Source organism: Tachypleus tridentatus, chromosome 10, assembly GCF_004210375.1.
Source record: "Tachypleus tridentatus isolate NWPU-2018 chromosome 10, ASM421037v1, whole genome shotgun sequence".
Classification (NCBI taxonomy): domain Eukaryota; kingdom Metazoa; phylum Arthropoda; class Merostomata; order Xiphosura; family Limulidae; genus Tachypleus; species Tachypleus tridentatus.
Genome location: NC_134834.1, coordinates 178,783,002 through 178,809,873, shown reverse-complemented (window position 1 = coordinate 178,809,873; position 26,872 = coordinate 178,783,002). Strand labels below are relative to the sequence as shown.

Here is a 26,872-nt window from a genome sequence, read left to right as displayed (position 1 = left end):
ATATGGTATGTATATCTTCACAAAGTTTGGCAGTCTTCCAATAAACATTATAAATCTTTCACATACAAAAAAGTATTTTTAGTGAAGTATTATAATTATACCAAAAAAGACTTGTTTCAAAATATATTGAGGATATTTGTAATCGTGTTTGTGTGTGTAAAATGATTTTCATTTGTGTATTTTTCAAAAGTTCATTTCAAACATTTATTTTTGGTAAAGCCTTATATTTTGTCTCTAATTTCTCTGCCCTAACTCTTCACAGGGTTGATCAATTTGACTGACCCTTTAACCACCAAAGAAAAAATCAAAATAAATTTAAATCACCCTTTTGTTTCTTTGTAGCATGAAACTACACATTTATCCTAAGTAGCTTTACATTTTTAACATTATACATCTATTTATACTTAAATTTTATTGTTTTATTGCCCTACTCACTATATCTTAGACATGAATAAATATGCTGTGATATTCAATAATCCTGACATCAATGAGTTACAAGCACAATGTATGATTCTTTCCAATTTACATTGTAATAATGTTCACTTTAAAATAATTACTTGTGACTTTCTTGTTACAAACAAAACTAAACAATCATAAAATATTCACTCAAAAAAATAATTAATATCTACACTAAACAGTCTTTTATATCATGACAATACATACGTTCAGCTTTAATGTTCTTTTCTCTATTGACACAGAGAGAAAAAAAGCTGAAACCATTGGAGTGTTCTGCCAGTTCCATTAGTCGCATATATGCCACCACTGAAGGTCTGCAGAAGTTACTGTGTATTGCAGCATATGATGGTCTTATCACGGTTCGAAATTCTAATACAGGCTTGCTTCTTCGTTATTTTGAACAGCCAGTCCAACCTCCCTGTTGTCTGCAGTTTGTAGGAACCACTGTTTATGTTAGCACAGCCAAGAAAACTCTTAGAATTCATGATTTTTTGGTAATTTCTTCAGTTATTTTTATTTGTTTTCCAATTAGTTATGCAACATATAAGTAAAATTATTTTTACATTTTAATCATTATTAATTCTTCCTTTTGTTTGTTTTTGTTAATAGCAATAAAGAACAACTTAATATTTGAAAGCACTTTTAAGTTTTGCTCTGGGTATTTCATATACCTAGTTTTATATTTTCTATCAATGACAACAGACTTAGGATCACAAAATTGGAAGTGAATAAAAAGTGAAATCTGATAAATATGATTACAAATTTTGGAATGTCATGGTTAAATATAATTGATAAAATTATTATTTAATAGGTGATAAGCTGGGAGTAGACTGAAAGCATGAAAGTGTGATAAATTAGTAATTTGAAAAATTTGTATCTAGCATAATTAAACCTAAATGTTTTTAATAGTAGTAAAAACACAATAATTAACTTTAGATGTATAGATTTTAAAATTATTACAATATTAGTATATCTGTAGTTGTAATGTCCATCAGTAATTTAAAATATCCAAAAATTTTCTTAAATACAATTTCATGATTGAATATTAAGTAGTGCACTGACATGATTATTTTTAGATTTTTTAAAATATTTCATATTAATTTTCTTCTATATTCTTGGCAAAGATTATGTAATAAAGCTTGTGTTATGCAGACTTTTTTTTTTCGTTTCAGACTGGTAAACTGGAGAAAACATTAGATTGTAAATCTTCAGCAACAGGCATGGAAGTGCTTGAAGATAAATTACTTGTGTCATCATTTGATGGATTTGTTCGTTGTTATAGAAGACAGGTAAGAAGAGAGACTTGGTGAGATTTTGGACTCTTCGTAATCAAAACTAATGAAACAGAATAACTAAAAATCTGAATTTAAAATGTTTATGAATAAACATCTTACTGATAATTAATATTTTTGTTGTTAATGGCAACTAGCAACATGTTTCAATTGTCAGAACTGTTTTGTAATAGAAAATGAAAACTTGTAGTGTAAGCTGATTTTCCACTGTTAAATAAAAGTACCTTGCAACATGTTTATAGGTGTATATAATACATATAATTGTTGATATTTTGATACATACAGTTACATGTAATATAGTAAAACAAATGAGACAGTATGCACCTGAGTTCTTGCAGTGAAACAAGAAACATGGTGATTTTTAGACGTAATATTTTAGTTGTTTTTTTTTCTGGTAGTGAAAAATTGTTCAGACATTAAAAATTGTGATAGAAGAATCCAAGTTAAATCTATTTGTCAAATATTAAAATAGAGGAAAAAACTACTCCTGTTTCAATATTTTGAATCAATTAAAAAAGCAACCCATAGTACATTATTAATATTATGTTATTTTACTGTAGATTGATGTATGGTAATTGTTGATTATCATTACTTTAAGATCTCTTTTTGGTTTTGAATAGGATCTCAGTTTACAGTGTTGTTTTTATGGGGCTGGCAAGGCAATGGTTTTATGTTTAGATGTATATAAAAATATGGTAAGTGTTTTATTGTGATTTTACATAGTTGTGGATTTTTATTAATAATCTTCAAATTTAAAAATAAAAGTGTGCCACATTAAGATTGTATTTGTTTATGTATACTGGAAATAGGATTAAAGTTGTGTGTTTATTTTATACATCCAGATGTTGTAAGAGTTAACCAGATGTTTATTTGATGAAAATAAGCATAAATTTTAAAATAAGCTGATAAAGACTTTGATAAGAAGACTGAAAGTTCACAAATAATAGTATTTTAATGTAGAGAAAAGTTAGTATATGATTCTGTACATTAATTTACCTCTTTATGAGTCATAAAAACAACTAATATAATGATGGTAATTATTTACCAAACCTTGTCAGCATTAAATCTTATATTTTATTTCAAAGAAGATCTCTAATAATAGATGCTGTCAGGTGTTAAAGGTGCATGCAAGATTTACATATGGTAAACTTCTTTGGTTTAACAGTCCTGGTGGAAAAGTATGGAAGCCAAGTACCTTACTGGTCACTTACCTCAAATCTGTAATCAATATTTTTCAACACAAATTTTAATTTACAACAGGTATTGAGGTTTTTTATTTGTATCCCATCCATAAGAAACATGGAGAACAATTGTGGTTTCAGAAGGCCACATTTGTGAAGCAATTATTCATTTATATAATGCAGAAACCATAGTTTTGGTGATGGGAAGTCCTAGTTCTGTTAATTATGCATGAAAGCTCTTCCCACATTTAGTTTTGCAAAACTCATAATCCACAATGTAGATGATTGCAATTATCATATCTGTCTTAAAGTTTAGTGGTTAGTTAGTTCACACCATGGATGCAACATCTTTGTGGTACAAATAGAACTTACATTCTGTTGTGAATGGTAAAGGGTGTTACTGGTTTATTCACACATACAAGTCAGTGCCTCACAGGTAAATTTTATGCATTTCTGATTGCTTTTCTAGAAAGATTGTGTTGCCAGCTGACTTTGCTTCTGGAGCCTTTAAGCTGTGACAACCTTTGTCATTAATGTTTGTCAGTGTGAAAATTCCAAAATACAGTGAATTACTTGACACTTTTTGATGCTGGTATGAAAATGGAATATTAATAAAGTCAATAGTTTTGATGTTTTTTCATACAACATTTATAGGATAACATAACATGTTGGATAACAAATACTGTAATAAAAGTGACACAATACATTAAGTAATTTTAACACTTTCTAATAATGCCTCATGGAAGTTGTACTCATCCCTGAATGTTTGTTTTATTTCTAGTATGTGTGTAAAAGAAATATTGATTAGAAAGTGACAAAGTGAAATGAATAATTCTGACTCCAATATATGATATATGTAGTTAGCACTAATGTCACAAAATACACTCAGTGGTTTTATTTTACATACCATATTCTGGTACAATACACTAAAGATATTTTTGTGGCACCTTTAAACAGCATTATAAACCAGGAATGTGAACTTAATGATTAGGGAAAAATACACTTCATTTACCAAGTAAAATAGTATTTCAGACCATACCAGCAAACAATTAACTGTTTACATTGTATATTTTTGGATTTTTTAAAAATACTTTGTAATTCCACAGTATGATTTTATTTCAGAATGTCAACATTTGTAAATGTTGTAAATATGTAATAGTGCAAATAATTTTTAGTCACAAGGCAGAAATAAACACAAACACTTCACAATAAACTACCAAATTGGAAACCAAGTTCTAACTTAATGGTGAAACCCTCTTGACTTTGAAAGACTTGATTCTAAAACTCAAGAGTTACAACACAGATTAACTTTAAATAAAGAGCTCCTCTTTAAGTTATCAAATTAACACCAAGTTTATCATACCAGAGAAATGGACCAGCACAAATTTTTTCCCTTATGACTTGACAAACCAAAACTTCTGATTACAAAAGAGGCTAAGGATTCCTATAGATCTGAATCCCAGTCTTAAAAATATCTTGACAAAATATGTACTACAACTGAGAAACTTGTTATGTTATTTTTAGCACAGATATAGGGCTTGCTTCACATATAACTTTGAATGTGAAACTGCCAAAAATCAAACCACAAAGAAAAGTTTGAAACTATTACCAGTTCTTCCCTTTGGCCACTTTTGTTATCGTGGACCAACAAGTGATGAAAAGCTCTTGTTTTAGGAATAAGCCTGTAATTTTAATTTATTAAACAGTTTAATAATTCCTCTTATGCTTATTGATTGTATGCTTACATTAAACGTAACTTCCACATAAAACTAAATAATATTACTATCACTAGACAGCCACATCTTTCACAAAATCTCTATGATCCAGTTTTAAAACATTACATTAATCATATTTTCCAACCTAACGTTTCTACACCCAGTATTAAAAGTATATAAAAATTTCTCCAGTCAGTTGTCAACAGCACAATTAGTCAAACATGTACTTAATGTTTTATTGCTACAAGAGGATAGAATATTAATCTCGGCAACTTTGTGATCTGTGAATGAAACCATCACAATCAAATGCATGACTTTGATACATGATATGACTAACAGTTATGTTACTAAGTTACTAGAAGAAGTAACAGGAAGATTCAAACATTATATAACTTAGAATTTATAAGGATATTATAAGAATATTCTGTCTTTTGAGTTACTATTGACATAATCTAACGTAATAAAAATAAATTAAAACACAATTCCTGTTTTTTAAAATAAATATATAATACTGTGAACATATTGTTTTAGTAATATCTACTTTTCTTTATAGGTTGTAACAGGAAATCACGAGGGAAAAATTGAAGTTTCGAAGTTTGATCCTTCTAAAGGTCTAGTATGCATGGTAAGGAATTCTATGTATGATTTGATGAGTATACATTCATTTTATTACCAGGAAGAAGATATTTTAACTGATGTATTTAACAACTGAAATACATTTATTATCATTAAATATTTTTTTCTTCTGATGTTTCATTTCCATGTCTTGAATCATAAATAGTAATTTTGCTATAAGCTGGAACTACAAAATTATAAAAAGAAAGGAATAACCAAACAAAAATGTTTCTTTTTTAATGAAGTGACAAATTTATATACAACTTTTAATAGTTAGGTAGGTGTAAAACATTGCAAAATACATTTTCCATTCTTGCTTCCCTGTTTAAAAACTAATTCAGATAACCAAGGTTATAAAAACTCTTCACTTTCACTGACCGAAAGTCAGTAAGGTTGATTACTTAAGATCAGTTTTAAATAAAGTTTTGTAATATTAACATATCAATTCATAGCTTGTCTTGGACAATTATCAGTCAGCAGCAGTACTCGAATAATTTCATTAATCCAGATAATACACCATCAGACTAACACATAGTTTAATTTCATAATGTTCGTATTCCACATGGAATAATAGAATTTCCAAAAATACTAAAATCAACCCTCTCTTGTAAGTTATAAACTGATATATAAATTCATTTCAGTATGGTTTACTGAAGATATTAAAAATCTGTCTGTAGCCAATATCTCCTTTTCTACTTTCAATTTTTGTAATAGGTAAACCCCACTGAATATAATTTTTTAAATAGTTTTTAAGTACAGTATTTTAAACTTTTAAAAGTTATTCCCATTTGCAAAATAGTTAAAAGAGAAAGAGAGAGGGTTTTTGTGTAATAACTTACCAGATTTTTTAAAGTACATGAAACATTTAATGTCAAATTTTTTATGCAGGAACCTCAATGTGGACTAACTTTTACCAGATATGAAGATTTGGAATTCCATAAAGCTAATGATCATCTGCCATCAACCTAGATGAAGGTACTTTAATAATTATATGTACAAATTATTTAATAGGTAAATGTATACAAAGGTTATTAGAGATTACTGATGATATTGTATACTGAAATTTGGTTATTGCCAAGTCGTGCTTGGTGTAAAGCTGGTTTAATAAAAACAGGTATAAATATGAAAATATATATTAACTCTCTTGCTACTAACTCACTGGATTACACCTGTTACACGACCATAAGATTTTCATACTATAACTTTTAACATATTTTGGGTATTTTCACAAAATTGTTCAAACTTTTAGTAAACAATACAGGTCTTATGTAGACATAATTTTAATCAAGTATTTTTTACTAAAAATTATCCTTGAATATATGGAATCGGGTTGTTGACTATTCTCAGTGCAAAGTGATTTTTGTGTTAGGAATAAAAATATTTCTCTTCATCTGAATAATTTTATTTGAATAATTTCTAAAAGCTCCTAAATGAATAGCAAATAGTTGTTTTCAGAAAAAAAACTATATATTTTATCTGTTATTTTCTCTGCTATAATTCTGTACAGGGTCTAACATTTTGGCCAACCTTGTAACTACCTTAAAACTTTGTAAGTTAAAAAATGTGAAATAAAGGATCAGTGCTGTTCTATTCTCTTTAGTATTTGTGACACAGTTCCAGAGTACTTCTTCTGAAAGTTTTGATTTCTAACCTGTTTACATCTAGTTCTTATGTTTATTCTTCTGTTACCAGGTGAAGTAGAAATCTACTAATAATAAAGAAGTGAAACACTGCTTTTCCCATTATACTGTTTATGTGGCACTGTAATATGACATTAGTATCAAACAAGTTGGTGCAATTACCAAACTTTTTCCACAGAGTATATCATAATCCTGACTTCAAGAATAGAATAAGATGGTTTATTGTTTTGTTTATAGGGCAGTGAAAATTATCTAAAATATTAAAAGTGCATGAAAAGGTTTATAATTTGGCTGTGTAGAAAGATAAGGCTGATCCAATGTACTTGGTATATATTTAGACATTAGTTATCTCCCAAGATGATCAGAGGTTAGAAGTTCAGGTGTAAAAGTTTTTAAGTGCTTATGAACATGTAAAAAAAAAATATATATATATATACTTTTTGCTTATGAATGCACAATGTTTAGTTAATTTTCTTAAAATATAAAGAAAAACAAATGCTAGTACATATAGTTGGTTTGTTGGTTGATTTAGTGTTTTATGGCACAAAGCAGCTAGGCTATCTGCACCAAACGTCCAGTAAAAAGGTAAAAGGAAATTAGGGTAAAACAAAACAAAGTTAAAAAAAATAAATAAATAACATAAAAGCAGTGTGTACATCAAGTCTACAACATCAAGAGAAAAACTACAGTAACTCAAGTTGTAAAAGACTTTTTGTAATGTGACTGTAATAATCATAACTCGCCAGGAAGACTAATAGGTAAGTACAAAAACCACCATCAGTCACCTGAAGTTGGCCTTTCCAGTCCTGGTTTTGAGTTATTTAATGTTACAGCCAGTTTCTAATTTCAAATTTAAATAGAAGAACTGTGATTTTTAAAAGGGAGCCACATTGAAAAGGTGTAAAGAATAAATTAAAAAGATTAATGGCCTTTAAAAAACTAAAGCATTACCAAGGTGGACAGTGTCACCATCACCAGTAACACTGTCTAACATCATGGACAAACCTTGGGGCAGAACATACTTAAAATAGTGCCGTCATTGTGAATCGTAACGATGACAAGTAAAATGTGGTTTATTGTGATCCGAGTGTTACACAGACTACACATTGGTGCATCAGTTCCAGATAAAAGAAAACGGTGAGTTAAAAACTGTGACCAATGCATAGTCCAGTTCGAACAACTTTTTTTTTTTCCGATCCTTATGGAAGCAAGACAGCCAAAGTCCAATACAGGGTTTTATTTGGAAAAGCTTGTTTTCGCGTTGCTTACTCCAAGTTGAATGCCAGCTTGCACAGAGCCGAGCCTTGAATACAGGACCATAGTCCACATATGGGACAGGAACAGCAGTGATAGTGTTGGCGAGCTCACTCCCACGAATATCAATGTGGCCCGGTGTCCAGAAAAACTGGAGAGAAGTAGATGTTAAAGAAAAATAGGCCAGTCGATTTTGAATATTGGCGAGAACAGGGTGTGAACCAATGTGAAGCAATTCTAGGGCCACTAGAGAACTAAGCGAGTCAGTATAAATTGTGCAGTTTGAGTACTGCTTAGCTGATCTGGGGCAAGAGAAATGGCATATAGTTCAGCAGTGAACACAGAAACTGTAGAGGGGATTCTGCGTGCAACCACCGAACCACAACAAACCATGGCAGATACCACACAGTCATCTTATTTCGAACCATCTGTATAAATAGGAATGGAAGTATCGTTCAAAAGTTGTTCAGCAAATAACAGACAGTATTTCCAATCAGGAGTGTCTACTTTTCACAGATGACTTAAAGATAGGTCACAATTGAGGACTGTAAGAAGCCATGGTGGGGTGGGCTGACCAGTGGATACAGCAATGTTATCCAAGGACAGACCCAATTCATCCAACTGCACCTGGATACGAAAGCCAAAAGGAGCAATAGCAGACCGTCTGGACTGAAAAAGCAGGGCCCATAGAGGAAGGAGAACACAACCCCAGGTGGGATGCTTTGGTAAGGAACGAACTTTTGAAGAATATAGTAAAGACAGTTGCAAACGGTGGAGGTGCAAAGAAGGTCCATGAGATTCTGTGTATAAGTTCTGAACTGGGGAAGTGCAGAAAGCCCCAGTGCAGAGCCAAAGTCCTTGTTGATGAATAGGGTCTGAACATCTTTAAGGCCGATGGTCTGGCAGAGCCATAGACCATTGATCCATAGTTGAGCTTCGATCAGATAAGAGCACTATATATCTTTAGCATAGAACATCGATCCACTCCCCAAGTGGTAGAAGAGAGGGCACGAAGGATGTTCAGTGCCTTTGTACATTTGACTCGTTGCTGCTTGATGTGTGGTATAAAGGTTAGCTAAGGTCAAAGATAAGCCCCAAGAATTTTGTCACAGAGACCACAGGCAGCACAACTTCACTGACACAGAGTTCAGGATCAGGGTGAATACTCTGTTAGTGGCAAAAGTGCATGCAAATGGTTTTAGAGAGAGAGAAGATAAAGCTGTTTGCTGTTGTCCACTACAGTAAACAATTGAGGGCAGTATGTAGCTGCCACTCAATATACCTCATGTTCGACGACTGACATAAGATGTGAAAGTTGTTGACATAGAGCCTGTTTGCAAGAGTGAGAGGGAGATGTTCAGTGATGGCATTAATTTGTACACTGAAAAGTGTGACACTCCGAACACAGCCCTGAGGGATTCCAAGTTCCTGTAGAAAAGAACGGGAAAGTGTTGCACCCACATGAACTTGGAATCTCCTGTTCATTAAAACATTTTTAATAAAAATGGGCAAATGGCCACATAACCCAGATATATAGAGGTCTCTCAAAATGCCATACCTCCATGTTGTATCATAAGCTTTCTCAATGTCAAAGAATATTGATACAAGATGTTGTCATTTGAGAAAGGCTTCTCTGATTGACGTTTCAAGTCAAATAAGATGGTCCATGGTGGAGCACTGTCGTCAGAACCCACACTGGGTGGGCAAGAGGAGATTGTTTGCTTCGAGGAAGCAGACAAGATGAGCATTAATCATCCTCTCTAAAGTCTTACAGAGACAGCTTGTCAAAGCAATTGGACGGTAGTTTGAAAATATCTGGGATTCTTCCCAAACTTGGAGAAAGGCAGGACAATAGCCTGGCACCAGGCATTGGTAAAAACATTCTTCTGCCAGATCCAGTTACAAACAACCAGAATGATAGCAAGAGAAGCAGGAGATAGATGGTGCAGCATCTCATTGTGTATATCATCAGTTCCAACTGATGTACTGCCAGACTGATGAAGGGCCAGTTTGCATTCCACCAGTGTAAAGTGCTGATTATAGTCATAGAGACAATCAGCTCGAAAGGAAAGAGGTGATTTCTCTGCCCAATTCTTGACGGCTAAAAAGGTGGAAGAAGAAGCAGAAGTGCTAGATACATGGCAAAAACATTCACCTAGAGTATCGGCGATGCTGTGGGTATCAGCCACTTCCTGGCCATCAGAGAGCAAGATTGAGAGGGGCACAGAGTGATATTACCCACTGATCTTTCGAATTTTGTCCCATATAACTTTGGAACTGGTGGTAGAGGATATGCTAGTTGTGAACTTAATCTGAGATTCCTTCTGGCTTTGACATCTTACCTATCGAGCATGTGTATGGGCCCGCTGGAAAGCAATTCGGTTCGAGAGTGTGTGATATCTACGGAAAGCATCCCAGGCTCGCTTTTGAGCCTTCCCCATCATGTGGCAGGTAGGATTCCACCATGGATGACAATATAGTGAAAAACGTGTCGAGGTTTTAGGAATACATTGAGCAGCTGCTTGTAAAATACAGTCAGTTACTGTTGCCACACGATTGTCTACTAATGGCTTACAGATGATGGCAGGATCACATTCTGTGAGAGCAGTGAAAGAGGGCCAGTTTGCCTGATCTAGCTTCCACTGGGGCACTCGGGTGGGGTGGCATCGACCACAGCCAGTCTCTCTCAAGATTATAGGAAAATTATCACTGCCTCATGGATTATTATCAACCCTCCATGAAAAATGGGAAAATAATGAAGGGGAGCAAATTGAGAGATCAATAACAGTAAAGGACTGACTAGGTGCATGGAAATAAGTAGTAGAACTAGTACTGAAAAGAGAAAGGTTGTGATCAGAGAGCATATGCTCTACAGAGCGACCCCTCCTATCAGTATCAGCACTTCCCCAGAGGGAATGGTGTCCATTAAAGTCCCCAGGATGAAAAAGGGAGACGGCAACTGTTCAATGAGAGCATCAAGTTCTGATTGATCATATGTCTCTCCAGTCGACAGAGAGAACAAACAGTGACAGTATGACCCAAGGAAACACACATGGCTACAGCCTCCAAGTGTGTGTCAAGTGGCAAAGACAGGGTGGGCACATGCTGATTAACCAACAGTGCCACCCCTCCATGCACTCGTCCATCACACAGCCTGTCATTTCTGTGTAAAGACACAAGGACACTGCTGCAACATTAGGGTTTTGCGAGCACTATAGCTAAACACCAGCATCAGATACAATGTCCTCAACACCTGTTGAGAACATCCAATGCTGGTACATGTTTGACCCTAGTCCAAGTGGACCAGCTGACTGACCCGAGGGGGCACCCATCTACAGGAATTCAAGGCCAAAATGGTGTGTTAGGGTTGGACCCCTCAACCACCAGGATCCTCTTACCCTTCACGGGTTGCCATGCACAGCGAACACATGGGTGAATGTTTAGATCCCAGAGAAGGTAAACTGAAAGAACAGAACTTTCCCTGGTAGGTCCCCTCACCACATACAAGAATCCACACCGAGGGGGTACATATAGTGTCACAAAATTGATTTCTTCATGCATGTCATACTTGCTAAGCCTAGCCATAAACTTTGTTTATTCTGTAAGATGGAGAGGGAAAACATATCAGTTTTTTTAGAACTTAAAGTTGTGTTTTAGAAAATCAAAGTTTTCAAGCACTGTATTGATACACACAAAATCACAGTAATTTATCTTGCTTTCTGAGTAGTATGTAGGTTAAAAAACAACTCATTTTTGCTCAGAACAATGAATTGCTTCTGCAATTAGAATTTTCTCCTCCTAGCCAATTACAAACAAATGCAAAATTTACATCGTTTGGAATGTGCTCTTTCTGTTGGTTGTAAAAACATAAGTTGGGGTTAGTAGACAAGAGGCTTCAATGTAGGTTTGCTAAATATACTGATATCTCAGCAAATCACAAAAGTAGGATGTTCATATTATGCACTGCAGCTTGTAAAAGTCTGAAGTTTCAGTTCTGATTTGTAAACCACTAAAGGTGTTGTATGGTAGTCATTATAAAACAAACTGAGTAATAAGAAAAGATGTGCTGTTTGATACAAAAAAAAGCAAATTTTCCTTTTTATTGATATTTTCTTTCAGAATAAGAAGTTAAAATTTCAATTATAAGAGTATGTTGTGATTCCAGTTTTATTGGTGTACAAAGATAATAAAGTTGTTTACTGAAATATTGAAATTAAGTTCGTAATACTGTGATATGGTCCCTTTGAGCTGTTTGTTGAGAGAGGGTTAAAAAAGGGTTCTTCAGTTAAGCAACTTTTCCATCATGTAATTGGTAGTGTGTGGATTAGCTTTGTTTCTATCATGTCTTTACAACTGATGTTTTTAAAATAAGCTTCCCAAGCAAAAACATTAACTTTATGTACAAGTATGGACATATTGACTAATTTTGCAATGACCAGAAAACAATGAATGTATTGATACTTTCACTTCTAATGTATTTTGTGTATCTTCATGAAATCTGACAAGAGCTTATTAAACATAAGAAGTCTTTTTGTGCATAAAAAATATTTTCTAAATTAAATATTTTAACTAAAGATTTATCTCTAAATGTATAGAGTCAGTGTAAGTCAGACTCTGATGAGTTTGAGCCCACGGTGATTTTCAGGTTCAGAAAATTACAAATATTTATCCAAAAATGTTTGACTTGTTATAGTTTATATCTAGTTTGTTGATCTTTAAACCTACAATATAAGCTGTTACACGGTAAATTCAGAATTCAAGAATGATATTAAATTACTTGATGCATGAACTTCTTGGGAGCAGATTACAATAGAAAAAGGGTCCATTTCTTCAGTGTGAGTACAGTTGTGTTTTTAACTTTATTTGAAATAAAATGGAGTGCAGTAGTGTACATTATGTTTGTAAAATGGTTTCATTTTCTTAGACACAAACATATGAAAATGATCCTACTTATAACCCATTATACTTCCCTAATTATTTAATATGAAAAATATTCACAAATGGTGTGTTTGTTAGGCAATTTTTATTTCAATTATTAGTTGGTATTACCATAAGCAGTGAAAATATTGTTTTTGAAATAATTTAGTTTTCATATGAACTTTTTATTCAAATTTTCATTGTAGTAAAACAGTCATAAAACATTCTATGCTAAATTAGATTATAAGGACCATGAAAAAATTATGTTTAAAAAACAGTCTTTATAATACATATTCTAAAGCAATCCAATTTTATTATACTTATGTTAACAAAAAAAGATAAATGGGTACAAGCAGAGATGATATAGGTTTCTTGTGTTCTATAGGGAAATTCGTTGCCACAGTTATGGGTAAGCTACAGCAGCAAGGCTCACACCAAGTGTACAAGCAGAGATATAACAGATTTATTGTCTTTTAGAAAGTGAAATTCTTTCTTGCTCAGTGAACACGTGTATCTGCAGTTATTTAATATTAATATTTGAAAATCTGTTTCGTAAGTCTTTATGTAAATAAATAAATTTTTGGAGTATGTAATTTTTTAACACTTGATGACAGAATAAAAATATAATTTAGCCATGGCTCTAAGATTTTAAGTACAAATTTTTAGCTTGTAGCACCACCTGTTTGTCAAATTTGAGATCTAATTACAGTTGCCACTATTGAGAATTCCCACTTGTTTTTTTCTTTGAACCACACTACACTGTACTTGAATTTTTAACATTCAAATTGCATTTTTGCTCTGTAAAATCCTGTGGAATGTAAATAAAGTACAGATGGTTCCTGATGATATGAATAATGATTTTTTACATATCTTTTTCTCAGAATTTTTATTGATTGACAGGATACAATTGTTTTAAAAATTTATTTCAAGTCACCATAATTTCAAACTTTGTATTTATTATGAATATATTGAAACTCTAAAGTGTTTATATTTATTCACAATCACTGTATTTGTTAGTTTAAATGTTTGAGCATTGAAGTAATATGGTACTGCATTATTATACATTATGTAAGCACAAGAAAAAAACAAATTATTGTAGGATTTTAGTTATTGAATCTAACTGGACAAGTCCCTGTAATGATGCACTCTTTCTTATCTCTGCTAAAATTTGGAACATATCTAGTCACAGCTAAGTACAGTTTTGAGCAATGCTGTTGTTGGAATTTTAATAATGCTACATTTTAAGTGGTATATCTATTTAAATTGGCAAAACATAATTCTTCAGTGAAAAGTGTTTGTGATATTAAAGACTGGTGATAGTTTTAATTATTTACAAAAAATATAACTTTACAACTGATAAGTATTTTCAGTGCATGCTACATGAACTAAAAAATAATCTTAGTTATGTAATTTATTATTGACTCAATACAAATCACCAGTAAGAACATTTTTCTTCAATACCATATCTTATCTTACAAGAAAATCTGCACTGGTCCAATAAATGTCATAAAAATTATTAGTCTTATTGTAAGAAATAGTTATATTTACATTAGAACTGTTGGACTGTGAACAGCCTGTGTATATAAACAATTCCATCTCATGTCAAGATAAGGCAAGTGCATTTTTCTCATCAAAATGTAATTATAGTAACAGCAAATAAAGCCGACATGTACATTCTGTACTCAACACATTTAACGACTTTAAAACTAAGTTAGTTTAACCATAAACTAAATAACTTTTAAGCAACAGATAGTCCTAACTATTGTACGACACGCCTTTTAGAACAAATATTCCAAAATGCATTTACACAGTTTAGTTTTTCATGTACTACTATAATGGGCAAATTTTATATATTATGACAAACATTATTCATAGATGACTCTCCCAGTCACTAATACCCACACACCCTCTGCAAACAGGACTATGACATTTTCAGAATTAAAATGTGAAGTTGATATTTTAATCCATACTTTTGCATAAAAATTTACTAAGTTTGGACATGTTGGTGTGCATTTATTTTTTTTCTACATGGAACAAGAAAATGCAAAAAAAATATTAATTCTGTAGTCACCACAAGTTGTAAAAGTTTCAAAATCTAAGTTATTTGATAAGGGGGACCTGAATATTCTATATTCTGAAAAAATTCAGCATCTCTTAAACAAATGAAAATAAATCCTAAAAGGATTCCTTGGTTGGTAGGAAAAAAAGAATATGGAATATACATTAGTTTTTAAATTGTTTAAATTTAGGAAACTAAATGAAAAATACCTTGCTGCAGAATTTCTTTCCAGCTGCCCAAGAGGAGCCAAAGTCTGTTCAGAAGGTAAGATTGAATTGCCTTATATACAACAACATTGTATACCTTGCTTAACTGAATTAGTTTACAGATGTATTTTAACATAACCACATGATATTTTAAATATTAAATAAGTTCTAATTCTCACTTAAAAATATCGAACATTGCAGTTAATACATTTCTCTAGATATGTGTATAATGCATACATTAATTAATACACTGTTCAGTTGTGAAACTCAAAGTATCAAAATTTATATTCTAAAACGAAAAGAGAATTTTTGAAAACAATTTATGTACACAATTTTTGCATCTTCAGATGGCACATGGTTTAATTAAATTTGAAAGTTTACTGCAGTAAAAAAAAATCTTTAACAGGGATCTTTATAACCAAATAAATGGAATCTAAACTTATACATACTATGGCAGTTTATTTCTAAATTACCCTAAAAAAGCAGAAGCTAAAGAACCATCTAGGTATTTGTAAATAAAAATGCTGTTAATATTATGTTTGTAATACTTTTGTAATTTGTTTATTTACAGAATTATGTATATACATTTTTGTATTAACTTAACAGCAAACAAATGGGCATGGAGGTTACTGTAGTGCAAAGGCATAATAATTTTAGTTACCTTGGTTAGTACATAGTTAGCACTGAAGTGAATGTTTACCATGAATTGGTATTAATGGATGTTGTATGTATTTTGATAGAATTGTGCCAGTTACTTTTAAAATCAATCTAATTATCTTGATTAACTGACTGTACAGAACAAAGTGCCAACAGATCAATATATGAATAAATAATAACTAAGAAAATTATGACTTTGAATGAATTTTATACTAACTTTGATTACAACAATGAATGTTTAAAACAAGGTTACCACCTTAAGGCTTTGCCTTTACTTTATCAGAATTCAAGGTCAATATACTTTAAAAATTATTTATATATTTAAGGAATTAGTTCTCAATAATGATGACTGGGGGTATAAGTAAAACACTTTTTAAATATGTAAACATGACAAAAAAACATTTTACATAAAAAAAATATTAATACAACACTATGCTAGACTACAGTTAGTTCAGTAGAACTGAGTTACTTTTCTGCAATGTTTAATAAGTTCTTACTGTAATTGTTTTAGTTAGTACATACTGTTAAAATAACCCATCATATGGGAGTATATGTGGTATTTTTTTTCTATACAAGTAATAAAAATCATGCTTACAAAACTTAAGTACAATATAAGGATAGCCTTGCCAAAACGTACAGAAACAAGGCAGGGATGAATACCTAAACCATACAAAATCAATACAGAAGTACCAAAACTGTTATTCCAAGAATAACTTCTTAAGTTTGAATAAAAGTATTTAAGCTGATGGTATTATACAGTCTTACAGTGGTCAATAACCAAAAGCTTGTAAGATAGATTTAGTACTTACTGGCTTAATTACAGTGATTTGTGTGTGCTTTTGTTTAATAATCCCTTTCTTGTTTCTGTACTTTTTTGTATTACCATCCCTACATTATACTTAATTTTGCAAAACTTTTTGTTTGGATTTGTTTCCCCTCTTTGCTTTAAACAACTACAGTGAAATAGGTTGATAAGTAAACTTTTTTTTATACTAAAATGGTAATATATATATACTGTTAATATTATACAAAGTTTCTTTAATTTTGGATTATACTGGGAGCCAGGATGCTAAAGTACCCTGGAGTGCTGAACCAACATAGAGGGGATACTTACAGAATCCATGTCTTCCAACTTCATCCAAACTCACTGCATGTGTATACAAACTGACTCCATCCCATGCTAGGATCACGTTGGTTAATAAGGATGAGATCATAAAGTGCGTTATCACTCATACACAGACATGTGCTCACATAAGGCTGTAATTCAACTTTAGTTGTTAATTGTAAGCATCAGAGTAATAGATTGAATGCATAAGCTACTATTTTCTCAGCCCATACTTACATACTGAGTCATTGTTAATGATAGCCTGTTTCAAAGTGCTCTAAAAGTACTTTTATTTCATACTGAAGCCATTGAAAAACTTTACACGTTTTTTTTGTCTAGCATGGGAAATGAAAAATGAAAGATGAACACTTTGGCTCTTTAGCGAGTTCTTCACTTTAACAGAACTTTTATTATCACTCAACTTAAGAATAGATTTAATGTGGTGACCTTATTCTTTGTTTTGAATTTCGGGCAAAGCTACACAAGGGTTATCTGTGCTGATCATATTCTTATTGACCCATCTCTACATACTATGTACTACTGTGCTTAGTGATATCTGTTCTGCTATTAATTTCACCAACTGTTAAATATTCAAGTTTTGAAATATTGTAAATCTCTAAAGCCACAATACATGCTTCTCAAAAGACCAGACTTTCAGTTCTGTTGTGGCACAACTTTTGTTTTTTACTTTTATGCCATACTGTCATCAGATATACACAAAATTATATTTACTAGCTTGATAAATTACCAAATTAGTAATCACAATGTTTATTAAATTATTGTAGCAATACAATTAGTGAATGCACTGTAAAACTAAAACATAAACAACCTTCTCTTTGAATGAACACCAATCATAAAATTAATGTTAAAACTTTTTAAATGTTTACAGTATAGTCTTAAATAAAGTTTAAATGATGTTTTTAAACTGCTAATTGTGTGTGTGTGTGTGTGTATATACAAACACACACAGATACTTTATCAATATAGCTTAAAAACTTGAATATATGACTACGAATTATGATGGTCACAGTTACCAGCAAAAACCAGTTATTAGCCATTTTCTTTTTCTTTAGGTCTTAACTCATACTTAGTTTCCCTCTTTGAAATATTTTTTTTTATCTTTTCCTTACATTTGTATTTTGAGTTCCCAATTAAAGGACAGCTAGGAAACTTCTAACAAAGAACTTGCTTCTTCAACAGGCACTTGTGTGAATAATTTTTTTTATGTCAAAGCTGACTATGAAGGCCCGTAGGTTGGAATCTTTTTGTTTTGTGACAAAAGATTCAAAGTTTTTGACAAAAGAAAAAGCTTTAATGATAATGGAAGCAAATTCTTGATGACAAGAAACCCACTTGAAATAAAAATGTATCTCAGAACGGCATGTATGGGTAAAGCCAGGAATTTGTAAGTTTAAAAGCAGAAACTCTACAACATAAAGGAGAATTTGGTGTACATATATCTTGGTAGACTGTATGTCTGTGGTGCATGAGGATCTGAAGGTTGTAAGAAATTGAACAAATCACTTGCAAATTTGTAAGATATTTTTCAACTATAATAACATTAACAGTATTCAAGTGTAAAATGATACTTATTTCAAATGTTCCCTAGCAAAACATAGTACTTATTCAAAATCATGAAGACCAAAAAATTTACAATTAAAAGTGGAGATTATTTCCTTTCTCAAGTTGTGAATATGCTAGTTAATGTCTTCTATTGCTATTTTTGATGGTCTCTGTTTTCTGGAGAAATGTCCTCTTCTAAAAGAGTTTCCTGGTTTAGGTTTCATTCTCCTTTTGCTTTTCCAGTCTTTTCCCTTGATCCACTTGTCACGTTTAGACTCCCACAGTAATTGTTTGGTGTCTAAAATAAAATCATGTTTGGACGTCAACTTCAACTTTTCAGCAGTGAAGCAAATTACATTCTTAGAACAAGAAATGCACAATGATAATTTCTTCAAACAGTAGATACGACTAAACATTTTAATAAACAATGCAAAGTAAATATAAAAATCATGCACTTCATAATAGGAAATAAAAGTTAAGTTTTATTTTACATCATTAATTCTGTAATAAAAAAAAATTATATAACTCACGAGCATTGTCCTTGTTGGCCATAGCTTCAGCTGTAGTAAAATCAACTTTAGACCCTACATTTTCATCCAGAATACTGGAGAACTAAAATGAAAAAAATACATTCTTTTAACTTTACTTGCATTGAACTTGTTTATTCCACATTTATAAATAACGAATTTTCTAATCTTAAAGGAACACAAGGTATTTGTATATATTACCAAGTGATAAGGTTGCATGCTGCCATCCCTGGATTTGAAGTATGTTCAGTAGCACCCTACTATGCACATACAATGGGACTAACTGGCATTCTTAAAATGACCAACAATTCAAAGTGTGGGGAAAATTTTGTGATATTGCATGGATTCCAACCTGGTTCACCAGCTATGAAATCCAAATCTCTACCATAAAGCCAATTTGCACCAACCGCTAAGGAGTTTCAATGATTAAAATTTATTTCATACTTTGAAAACACAATAGATTGGGACTAATTTTATAAATTCACTAGAATCAAGTTATAATTCAGTTAAATTAGTTTAATAAATTAATTTGTAAAATCTATCTAAATCTTGATTTTTCAACAAACGTGTGTGTGTGTAAATACATAAACATATTAAACATACTACACAAATACCACTTCAGTGATTTAATTTCTTATTAATTTTGTTGTAATGTTTTAGCTCAAAAAAGTCCTGCTTACCTCTTCTGCATCAGCAAAAAGCTCAGACGTGTTAAAGCTATAAAGAAATATGAAATAAACTGGAATTTAAACTATTATTTTTAACAGATAAGAATCTTCTAATCAACAAAGTTTAAGTTTTAAAATTTATGAAAATATAAAAGAAAAGGAGCAACTGAAACTTATAACTTTATGGAAATCTATATTTCAAGATTCTGTATATTTTGCAAAACACAAGAATATTTGCACTGTCATACAGAAGTCCTCATTACACATTGAAATTATGAACTAGAAAGTTGCAACTTGTACTAAAATGATGTATGTGGGGGAATTTTCCTTCATAAGAATAATGGAAAATGGAGGGAAAGGAACCATGAGTATAAACATTGCCTATACAACCCAAAACAGAGCAAATTCTCACACATGAAACAATGAAATATGGTATCAAATAAGGGCCATGACTTAAGAAAATGTGTTTTATACCTAGCTACAAGTTTGCAGAAGAGCAAGGCTGAATTTTTAATGGCTCTTGTCGGATAGTTAGAAATTCAGAAGATTATGGTAATTATGGGATATTGTGCATGCATGTTATTATACTGTGCTCTTTGACAAAAGCCAGTAAAAATTCAGCCACAGCGTGCAAAAGAGCAAGGCTGGTGTTTACAGGTTAGTCATATATTCTTGTTTATATAGCAAATGTAGTAAAGATGTTTAAGTCAGTCATAAAATGATCAATGTGCATCTGGAATAGGAAAAAAACACAAATTGAAAACATTGTTATGCATTTGTTAGAAACCTTCAATTATCAGACTTGCCTCTTTGATTTATTTCTCTTAACTGTCTTCATACTTCTGTCAGTGTGTTTTCTTTTCCTGTTAGCAGGTTTATTAAGTGAATCAGAAAATTCCATGAGACCTAGATCTAAATAAGAGAAAAAAAATGAAAATTAACTTTGTCAGAGTACTGTAATATATTTATATTTTTCTTTTATGGAATCAAGTATATTGTTATTGAATAAGAAATATTAAATACAAAAACGTTTTGTTCCATTTGATACAACGTAGAAACAAAAAAGTGATGCCACTTTTTCAGATAACTATACTGGAAGGTTTCATGATGATTACTTAATCAATTAATTCTTCACTTAGATGCAATCTCATTCTTCTTCAGAACTTTGGGAAACAATTGCTTTGTGTAAGTAAATAGAAAAATTACATTTGATTCACACATCTTGATGAGATCAATGAAAAATGCATACAACCCTGCATCAGTTGAACACATGATGTTTACCAAATATACCTCAGTTTAATGACTTTTAAAATACATTCAGTATATTTTGAATAACTTCAAATACTACTGTGCCAAAGTGCGTCACATGTAACTAAAGTTCAGACTGTGCGTTTTTTACTGTGAATAAGCTAAAGACATGAGCAAAACATCTATACATTAAATATTATTACCAACTCGTGTCTGACAGTTTCAAACATTTCTTGGTTAAAATTCCAACAATAAAAACAAAAATGCCATACAAATATATTGTTTATGAATTATAATTTTCTTTTTCAGAACATTATACATGTTTTCTAAAACATTATACAGATAATTTTTACTTCCATTAAATGCAATGAAAATTCCAGTGAACGTACCATCTTCAGAAAAGGCAGCATTTTCTTCATCAAGCATATCCTTGTCATATATGCCTTTATTGTCTTGAAGGTCATCATCAAAATCTTTAAATGCATTCTGGAACTCCACATCATCATTAAAATCAAAATCTTCATTTTCCAAACTATCTAGATCTTCATCATTTCTCAAATCTTCATTTGAAATTTTCTTTTTTTTCATATTGTTTTTTTGTTTCTGTATGTTCACTTCTTGAGCAAAGTCTATTTTACTTGTTTTGCCACTAGGCTCAAATTTTTCTAATATATATTCCTCAAACTCATCACTTGCAACACTTTCCACATCAGAGTCATCATGCACTTTTGAATTTTTTACCACAGTGCTTATAGAAATACTCATAAAAGAACCTTTCTTCAACTGGAATGTTTTTCTGTTTAAGATATCCTGCTGTATTTATTGGTAGTTTCTTTGCACTGTTTGGGACATAACAGGTCCGTCTTCCAAAAACCTTTTGTTGTTCATCTTTTTCATTCTTTTCTGTCCCTTTCTTTGGGTTTCGATACACAAATCTATCTAAGAAACGAATAAGTGTGAAATCTTGAAGAGGATCTCCACTATAATCTATAGATGAATTGTTGAGGACCTGCCTAGCAAACAGTGCAACCGAAGGGTGAAAATGATTAGATAATCTTATAAGTTCCCAAAATGAACAGTACTCTGCACCAGCAAATAATGGGTTCCTGTGGCTGGAATCATAAACATTTTTAACAATGTGCTTAGATGGTAACAACGATCTGTGAATCCATGAGGAAAGAGTATTAGGATGAACTTCCTTTTTGTTTGATTTTTCTTCTGTGTCTTCAACACAAGAGTTAAATGTTTCAGCTGGATCTTCCTAACAAAGAGAGAGAGAAAGAATCATGCTGAAAACTTCTTTGTTTCTCTTGGTCATTTCATTCTCATTTGTTTTGTTTAAGAATACAACCAACTTAATGAATATGACTTGTGCACTTTGTAACTTACAATGGTGACAGATACAATTAAACTTAAAATTATGAAGTATGTTCTCACTAAAGACTTTTTGCTGTTTAAAGACAAAATTACAAAAAATGCAATTTATCTGAAATGGAAAACATCAAGATTAAATGAATAAACAAACAACAGCTGATGTACAAAAATAGTAAAACAATGAATGGTTTACTTCTGGTACATCTTCATAGTGTTCGTCTTCATCATCTGATAAATTTACTGCTTGCTCTTTTGAAAATAGTAGTCCTGGACGACGACGAAGCAATTCTGATATGAGAATTAACATACCACAAACTAAAGTTGGTGAATGGTACTGACAAACCTGGAGATTGAAAAACAAAAAGTAATATATATATATACATATAAAGATCCAGTACATGTATTTTCAAAAACACAAACTTAAACCTTCTTCATTTTTAGATACTTTTGAAGCAAGTACAAATTATAGGTTTTTGATGGTCAAATTCACTACAACAATTTAATCTGTAACACACACAGAAAACTTGTATTTTAAAACACCAGAAAGCAAAGATTTGTTCAATACTACTGCTGGTATTAATAGATCAACTAATTCTGCTTTACAAGCATACTGCTCTTCATGGCCATTTTGTTCTGTTACTATCATCCAAAACATGTGTAGAAATGTACAGTATAAAAACAGATTCTGTTAAAGAAACTAGATAAAATTAAGCTTTTTAATTTGCATCTGACATATAACTATCCTCCATGGATCATAAATCTAAACTGTTGCTAAAAATGTCACAAACATTAAATCAAGTTCAATACAAAGTTATAACAGATTAGATTTTAAATTTTCAATATAAATATGTTTCTTTAAACTTTTCCTCACTCATAGCAGCAGTACCAATTTGTAACAAGAAATACTGATCATAATAATAGTTTACAGCTTCACAGTTTATTAAAAAAATTAGCTTTGATTGGATTAAAACTATTTTATTATTTTTATTGATGAAACTTAAGTCTTGAAATGAAATGCAATCTTGGAAGCATACACAAGTATATCTATCCTATGAGAAAAAAGTTACACAAAATAATATACTTTTATTATTGTAACAACTACATTTAATTTTGCTCTTTGTTTCAAGAGGAATTTTCATTTGCAAGATCTATATGGGTAATAAATAAAGCAAAATTTGTCAGTGGAAAAAGATGTGAAGTTATAACCTGTAAAAGACGTTTCATAAATGCTTTTGCTCGTTGGTCATGTGGATCTTTCTTCAATGCTTTGTACAATAGATTCAAGAACATTGCTTGGTGAGATGAATGGTGTAACTGAGGATCTAGAAGCTTTCGATACAGGGCTGTGTAAAACCTATCTGTAATGTCTTCACGGGAATCCAAAACCTGCAGACACACACTAAGTTTGAGGATGTAAATTTTGATAATGGTAAGATGAAAATAAAACTAAATCACTAAAACTGAAATACGTTTATTTATAAATATGTTATCTTCAATATTTTTTAACTTTTATGTTCACACAATCCTCCTGTTATCATCACATCCAACTTCTGAAAATGTAAATAGCACTGAATTATTATCAGAATATTCTTTTCCTTGGTTTATCCAAACACAAATTTTAAATATATCAAAAGTAAGTTTTCTTTTTCTTGCTCAAAAACAATTATATTAAATTCATTTGAAACTCTTTTAAAATTTTATTAATATCATTTAAATAAATCTATATAAACAGACAGCATTAACAAATTTTTAAGTTCATTCATGATTCATGATGTTAGAAAAAACACGTAGGTTAAGAAGTCTTGACAGAAATTAATAAAAACCCTAAAACCCAAGCTCTTTTGGAAGGTGGGCCCCTTTCTTCTTCAGATGCAAACTGTGAAGATAATTCTATGAATACTGCTAGTTTAAAAAGAAAAGGCTACTAACCATGCAATTTTTACTTTAATTATTTGTATGAAATAAATAAATAACATTCTATTTTATATGTATAACTCAAGAAGAAGAAATTTTAGTTTTTCTTAAGGTATGAAATAGCTTTATATTTCCTAGTTGACAGTACATATGCTTTATTTAAACTCTTATACTGTTCAAACCTGAATTTCAAAATTTTCAACCACGAAAGCATCTTAGATTTATGCAGGATAAACATTCTACCAACAATATAAGGTCTGAGATCAACCCATGTTTACATCATTCATTCCACTATGCAATGTAGGATTTGAGATCAATCCACATTTATATCATTCATTCCTCTAAACAATGTAAGGTTTGAGATCAACCTATGTTTGCACCATTCATTTCATTAATAATATGAAAGTTGAGATCAAATCAGTTATGAAACATAGATTCTGTTTACTGGGTGATGAATTTTGGATCTCAAATCAAAGACAAAACTCTCTCCTTACAGATCTTCCCTCTTAAAGTACTAAACACACATTCTTTCTTATGCTGAACAATAATAAAAAATGGCTCAGTAAACCACTAGGGAGAGATTCTAAGCTGTTGAAGGTTATTCACATGTCAAATATTGTGTTAAGTGCAGATAAGGGACCTTTATCTGCAAAAACTGAAATAGGTCAACAGGGCCACTATTTGATTCAGTACATAAGCCATATCTCAGCAAAATAAAAAGATACGAGGCTCTTATTTTATATTCTAGCTTGTTAATATTGGTAATTGTAGTTCATAATTTGTATGAAACTGTAGACCTAGTAGTTTAACATCACAAATGTCTAACCAGTGCTGCATTCAATATACCATGCAACTCAATAAAATCTATATTTAGGTGTGTTCTTTTAATATTTACTTTCAAATTCAGAAATTAACTCATTCATAATACTAAAGTTTGAATTATATTTTGAAGCTGGTTATAGCTAATACTAAAATGCTTAGACAAATTTAGCATGTTCAGTAACTGTGTTTTACTAGCATCTTAGAGTAAAGGGAAGTATAATGTGTTGAGTTTAATTCTAAAATTAAAGAATTTTGAGTTACTATTACATTTACTAATTTCAATGTTCCTTCAGATCACTTTTATGAGTATAAAAGTTTGCAACCTTTAAAACTCAAATGATGAAGCCAACAACAGAATGTAACTGAAAGAGAAACAGCACTTGTAAATGTCAAGGAACAATGACTTGCAACCTAGTCCATGTTGTACCAACCTTTAGTAATAATTCTTATGCATGCTTTACAGTATTCCATGATTTGTGGTTTTATGTAATACCACCACCACCACTAAGTCTAAAATGCACAAGTATGAATACCAAAGCTAAGACTTGTTTTTCAAACAGGTATAAAAAGAAGAATATTCAAAATGTTCATAAATTATGATTTTTAATCCTTTCACAATGGGCTTGGGATAATATACACAATTTCATCAACATATTAGGTATTTGCACTACAACTTTTGATACAGCATGTGTACCTTCGCAAAATTTGGTAGAGTTTTCATGAAGATTACAATTCTTTTGTGCACAAAAATCAAATTTTTTTAATGAAAAATTTTTCTAAAGATTTGTTTGTGATAAATATTGAGTCTGTTTTGTTACTGGTCTGAGTGCAAAGTGATTTCATGTTATGACTAAAGAACAATTCTTCATTCCCAGAATCCTGAATATTTGTGATCTCTAAAACCTCCTAAATACTTTTCAAATTTTTGTTTTCAGCAAGACTTTATATATTATGTTATTTTCTATACTCCAATTATGTGGGTTCTGTGAATTGACCAACTTCATAACCATCATAAAAGATTTAGGAAACAAATATAAATTGTTTTTCTTTTTTGTTAGAATGACTATGTATTATTACACGAAAAATACAACTGATTAGTAATAAGTAGTTTAAGTCTTGTAGTATTATATGTTTATGTATATGTATATATTTTTTTTATTACACTGACCTTCCAGCCATGCCTAGTGAACATTACATAACTTGCATTGATGTGATGCGTGTGCACTTGTTATGTATCGTATAATATAAAACTGACCTTTACTCTTCCCTTTCTTGGCTGGGTTTTAATGGATTAGTATTTTGTAATATACAGCCACATTTCAGTTATTATACATTATATATCTATATAGATTACTTCTAAATAGTAATAATCTGTATACATCAGAAAATCTACATATAGTAACACCTTAAGCTAAATTTTTACAGTACATGACCTCAACCACATTTAGACTTGTACACATTAAATATGCATTAAAGGAGAGTGAGATATGTAGTTCTTTTGGGCTTCAGTCCTTCCGTTTCACCAGCCCACTAACAGATGACACAGTAATGGTTGAAACACCATTTCTTATACCACTGATAGAGCCTGAAAAACTCTAGGATTGAAGCAATGGATATAACAAACAGAGTGTAGTTCAAATGCCATTATTATAGTCTTCT

The 26,872-nt window shown here is 31.3% G+C and overlaps 2 protein-coding genes across 7 annotated transcripts in view; one reads left to right on the top strand and one right to left on the bottom strand.

Moving 5' to 3' along the window:
• LOC143231029 (uncharacterized) overlaps positions 1 to 13,916 on the top strand; it is a 64,024-nt gene extending 50,108 nt beyond the window's left edge. For all 6 annotated transcript variants that reach the window (XM_076465501.1, XM_076465506.1, XM_076465502.1 and 3 more), the window contains 6 exons: positions 699 to 950; positions 1,629 to 1,745; positions 2,369 to 2,443; positions 5,198 to 5,269; positions 6,148 to 6,234; positions 13,456 to 13,916. In XM_076465501.1, the coding sequence (XP_076321616.1) occupies positions 699 to 950; positions 1,629 to 1,745; positions 2,369 to 2,443; positions 5,198 to 5,269; positions 6,148 to 6,228 (597 nt within the window). In that variant the 3' untranslated portion in view covers positions 6,229 to 6,234; positions 13,456 to 13,916. The remainder of the gene's footprint in view (positions 1 to 698; positions 951 to 1,628; positions 1,746 to 2,368; positions 2,444 to 5,197; positions 5,270 to 6,147; positions 6,235 to 13,455) is intronic.
• Positions 13,917 to 17,819: 3,903 nt separating this feature from the next.
• Positions 17,820 to 26,872, bottom strand: part of Noc1 (Nucleolar complex protein 1) — a 31,847-nt gene continuing 22,794 nt past the window's right edge. The window contains 8 exon segments of the mRNA XM_076465508.1: positions 17,820 to 18,958; positions 19,191 to 19,272; positions 19,868 to 19,904; positions 20,662 to 20,767; positions 21,493 to 21,827; positions 21,829 to 22,364; positions 22,671 to 22,820; positions 23,684 to 23,863. Of these exon segments, the coding sequence (XP_076321623.1) occupies positions 18,795 to 18,958; positions 19,191 to 19,272; positions 19,868 to 19,904; positions 20,662 to 20,767; positions 21,493 to 21,827; positions 21,829 to 22,364; positions 22,671 to 22,820; positions 23,684 to 23,863 (1,590 nt within the window). The 3' untranslated portion in view covers positions 17,820 to 18,794.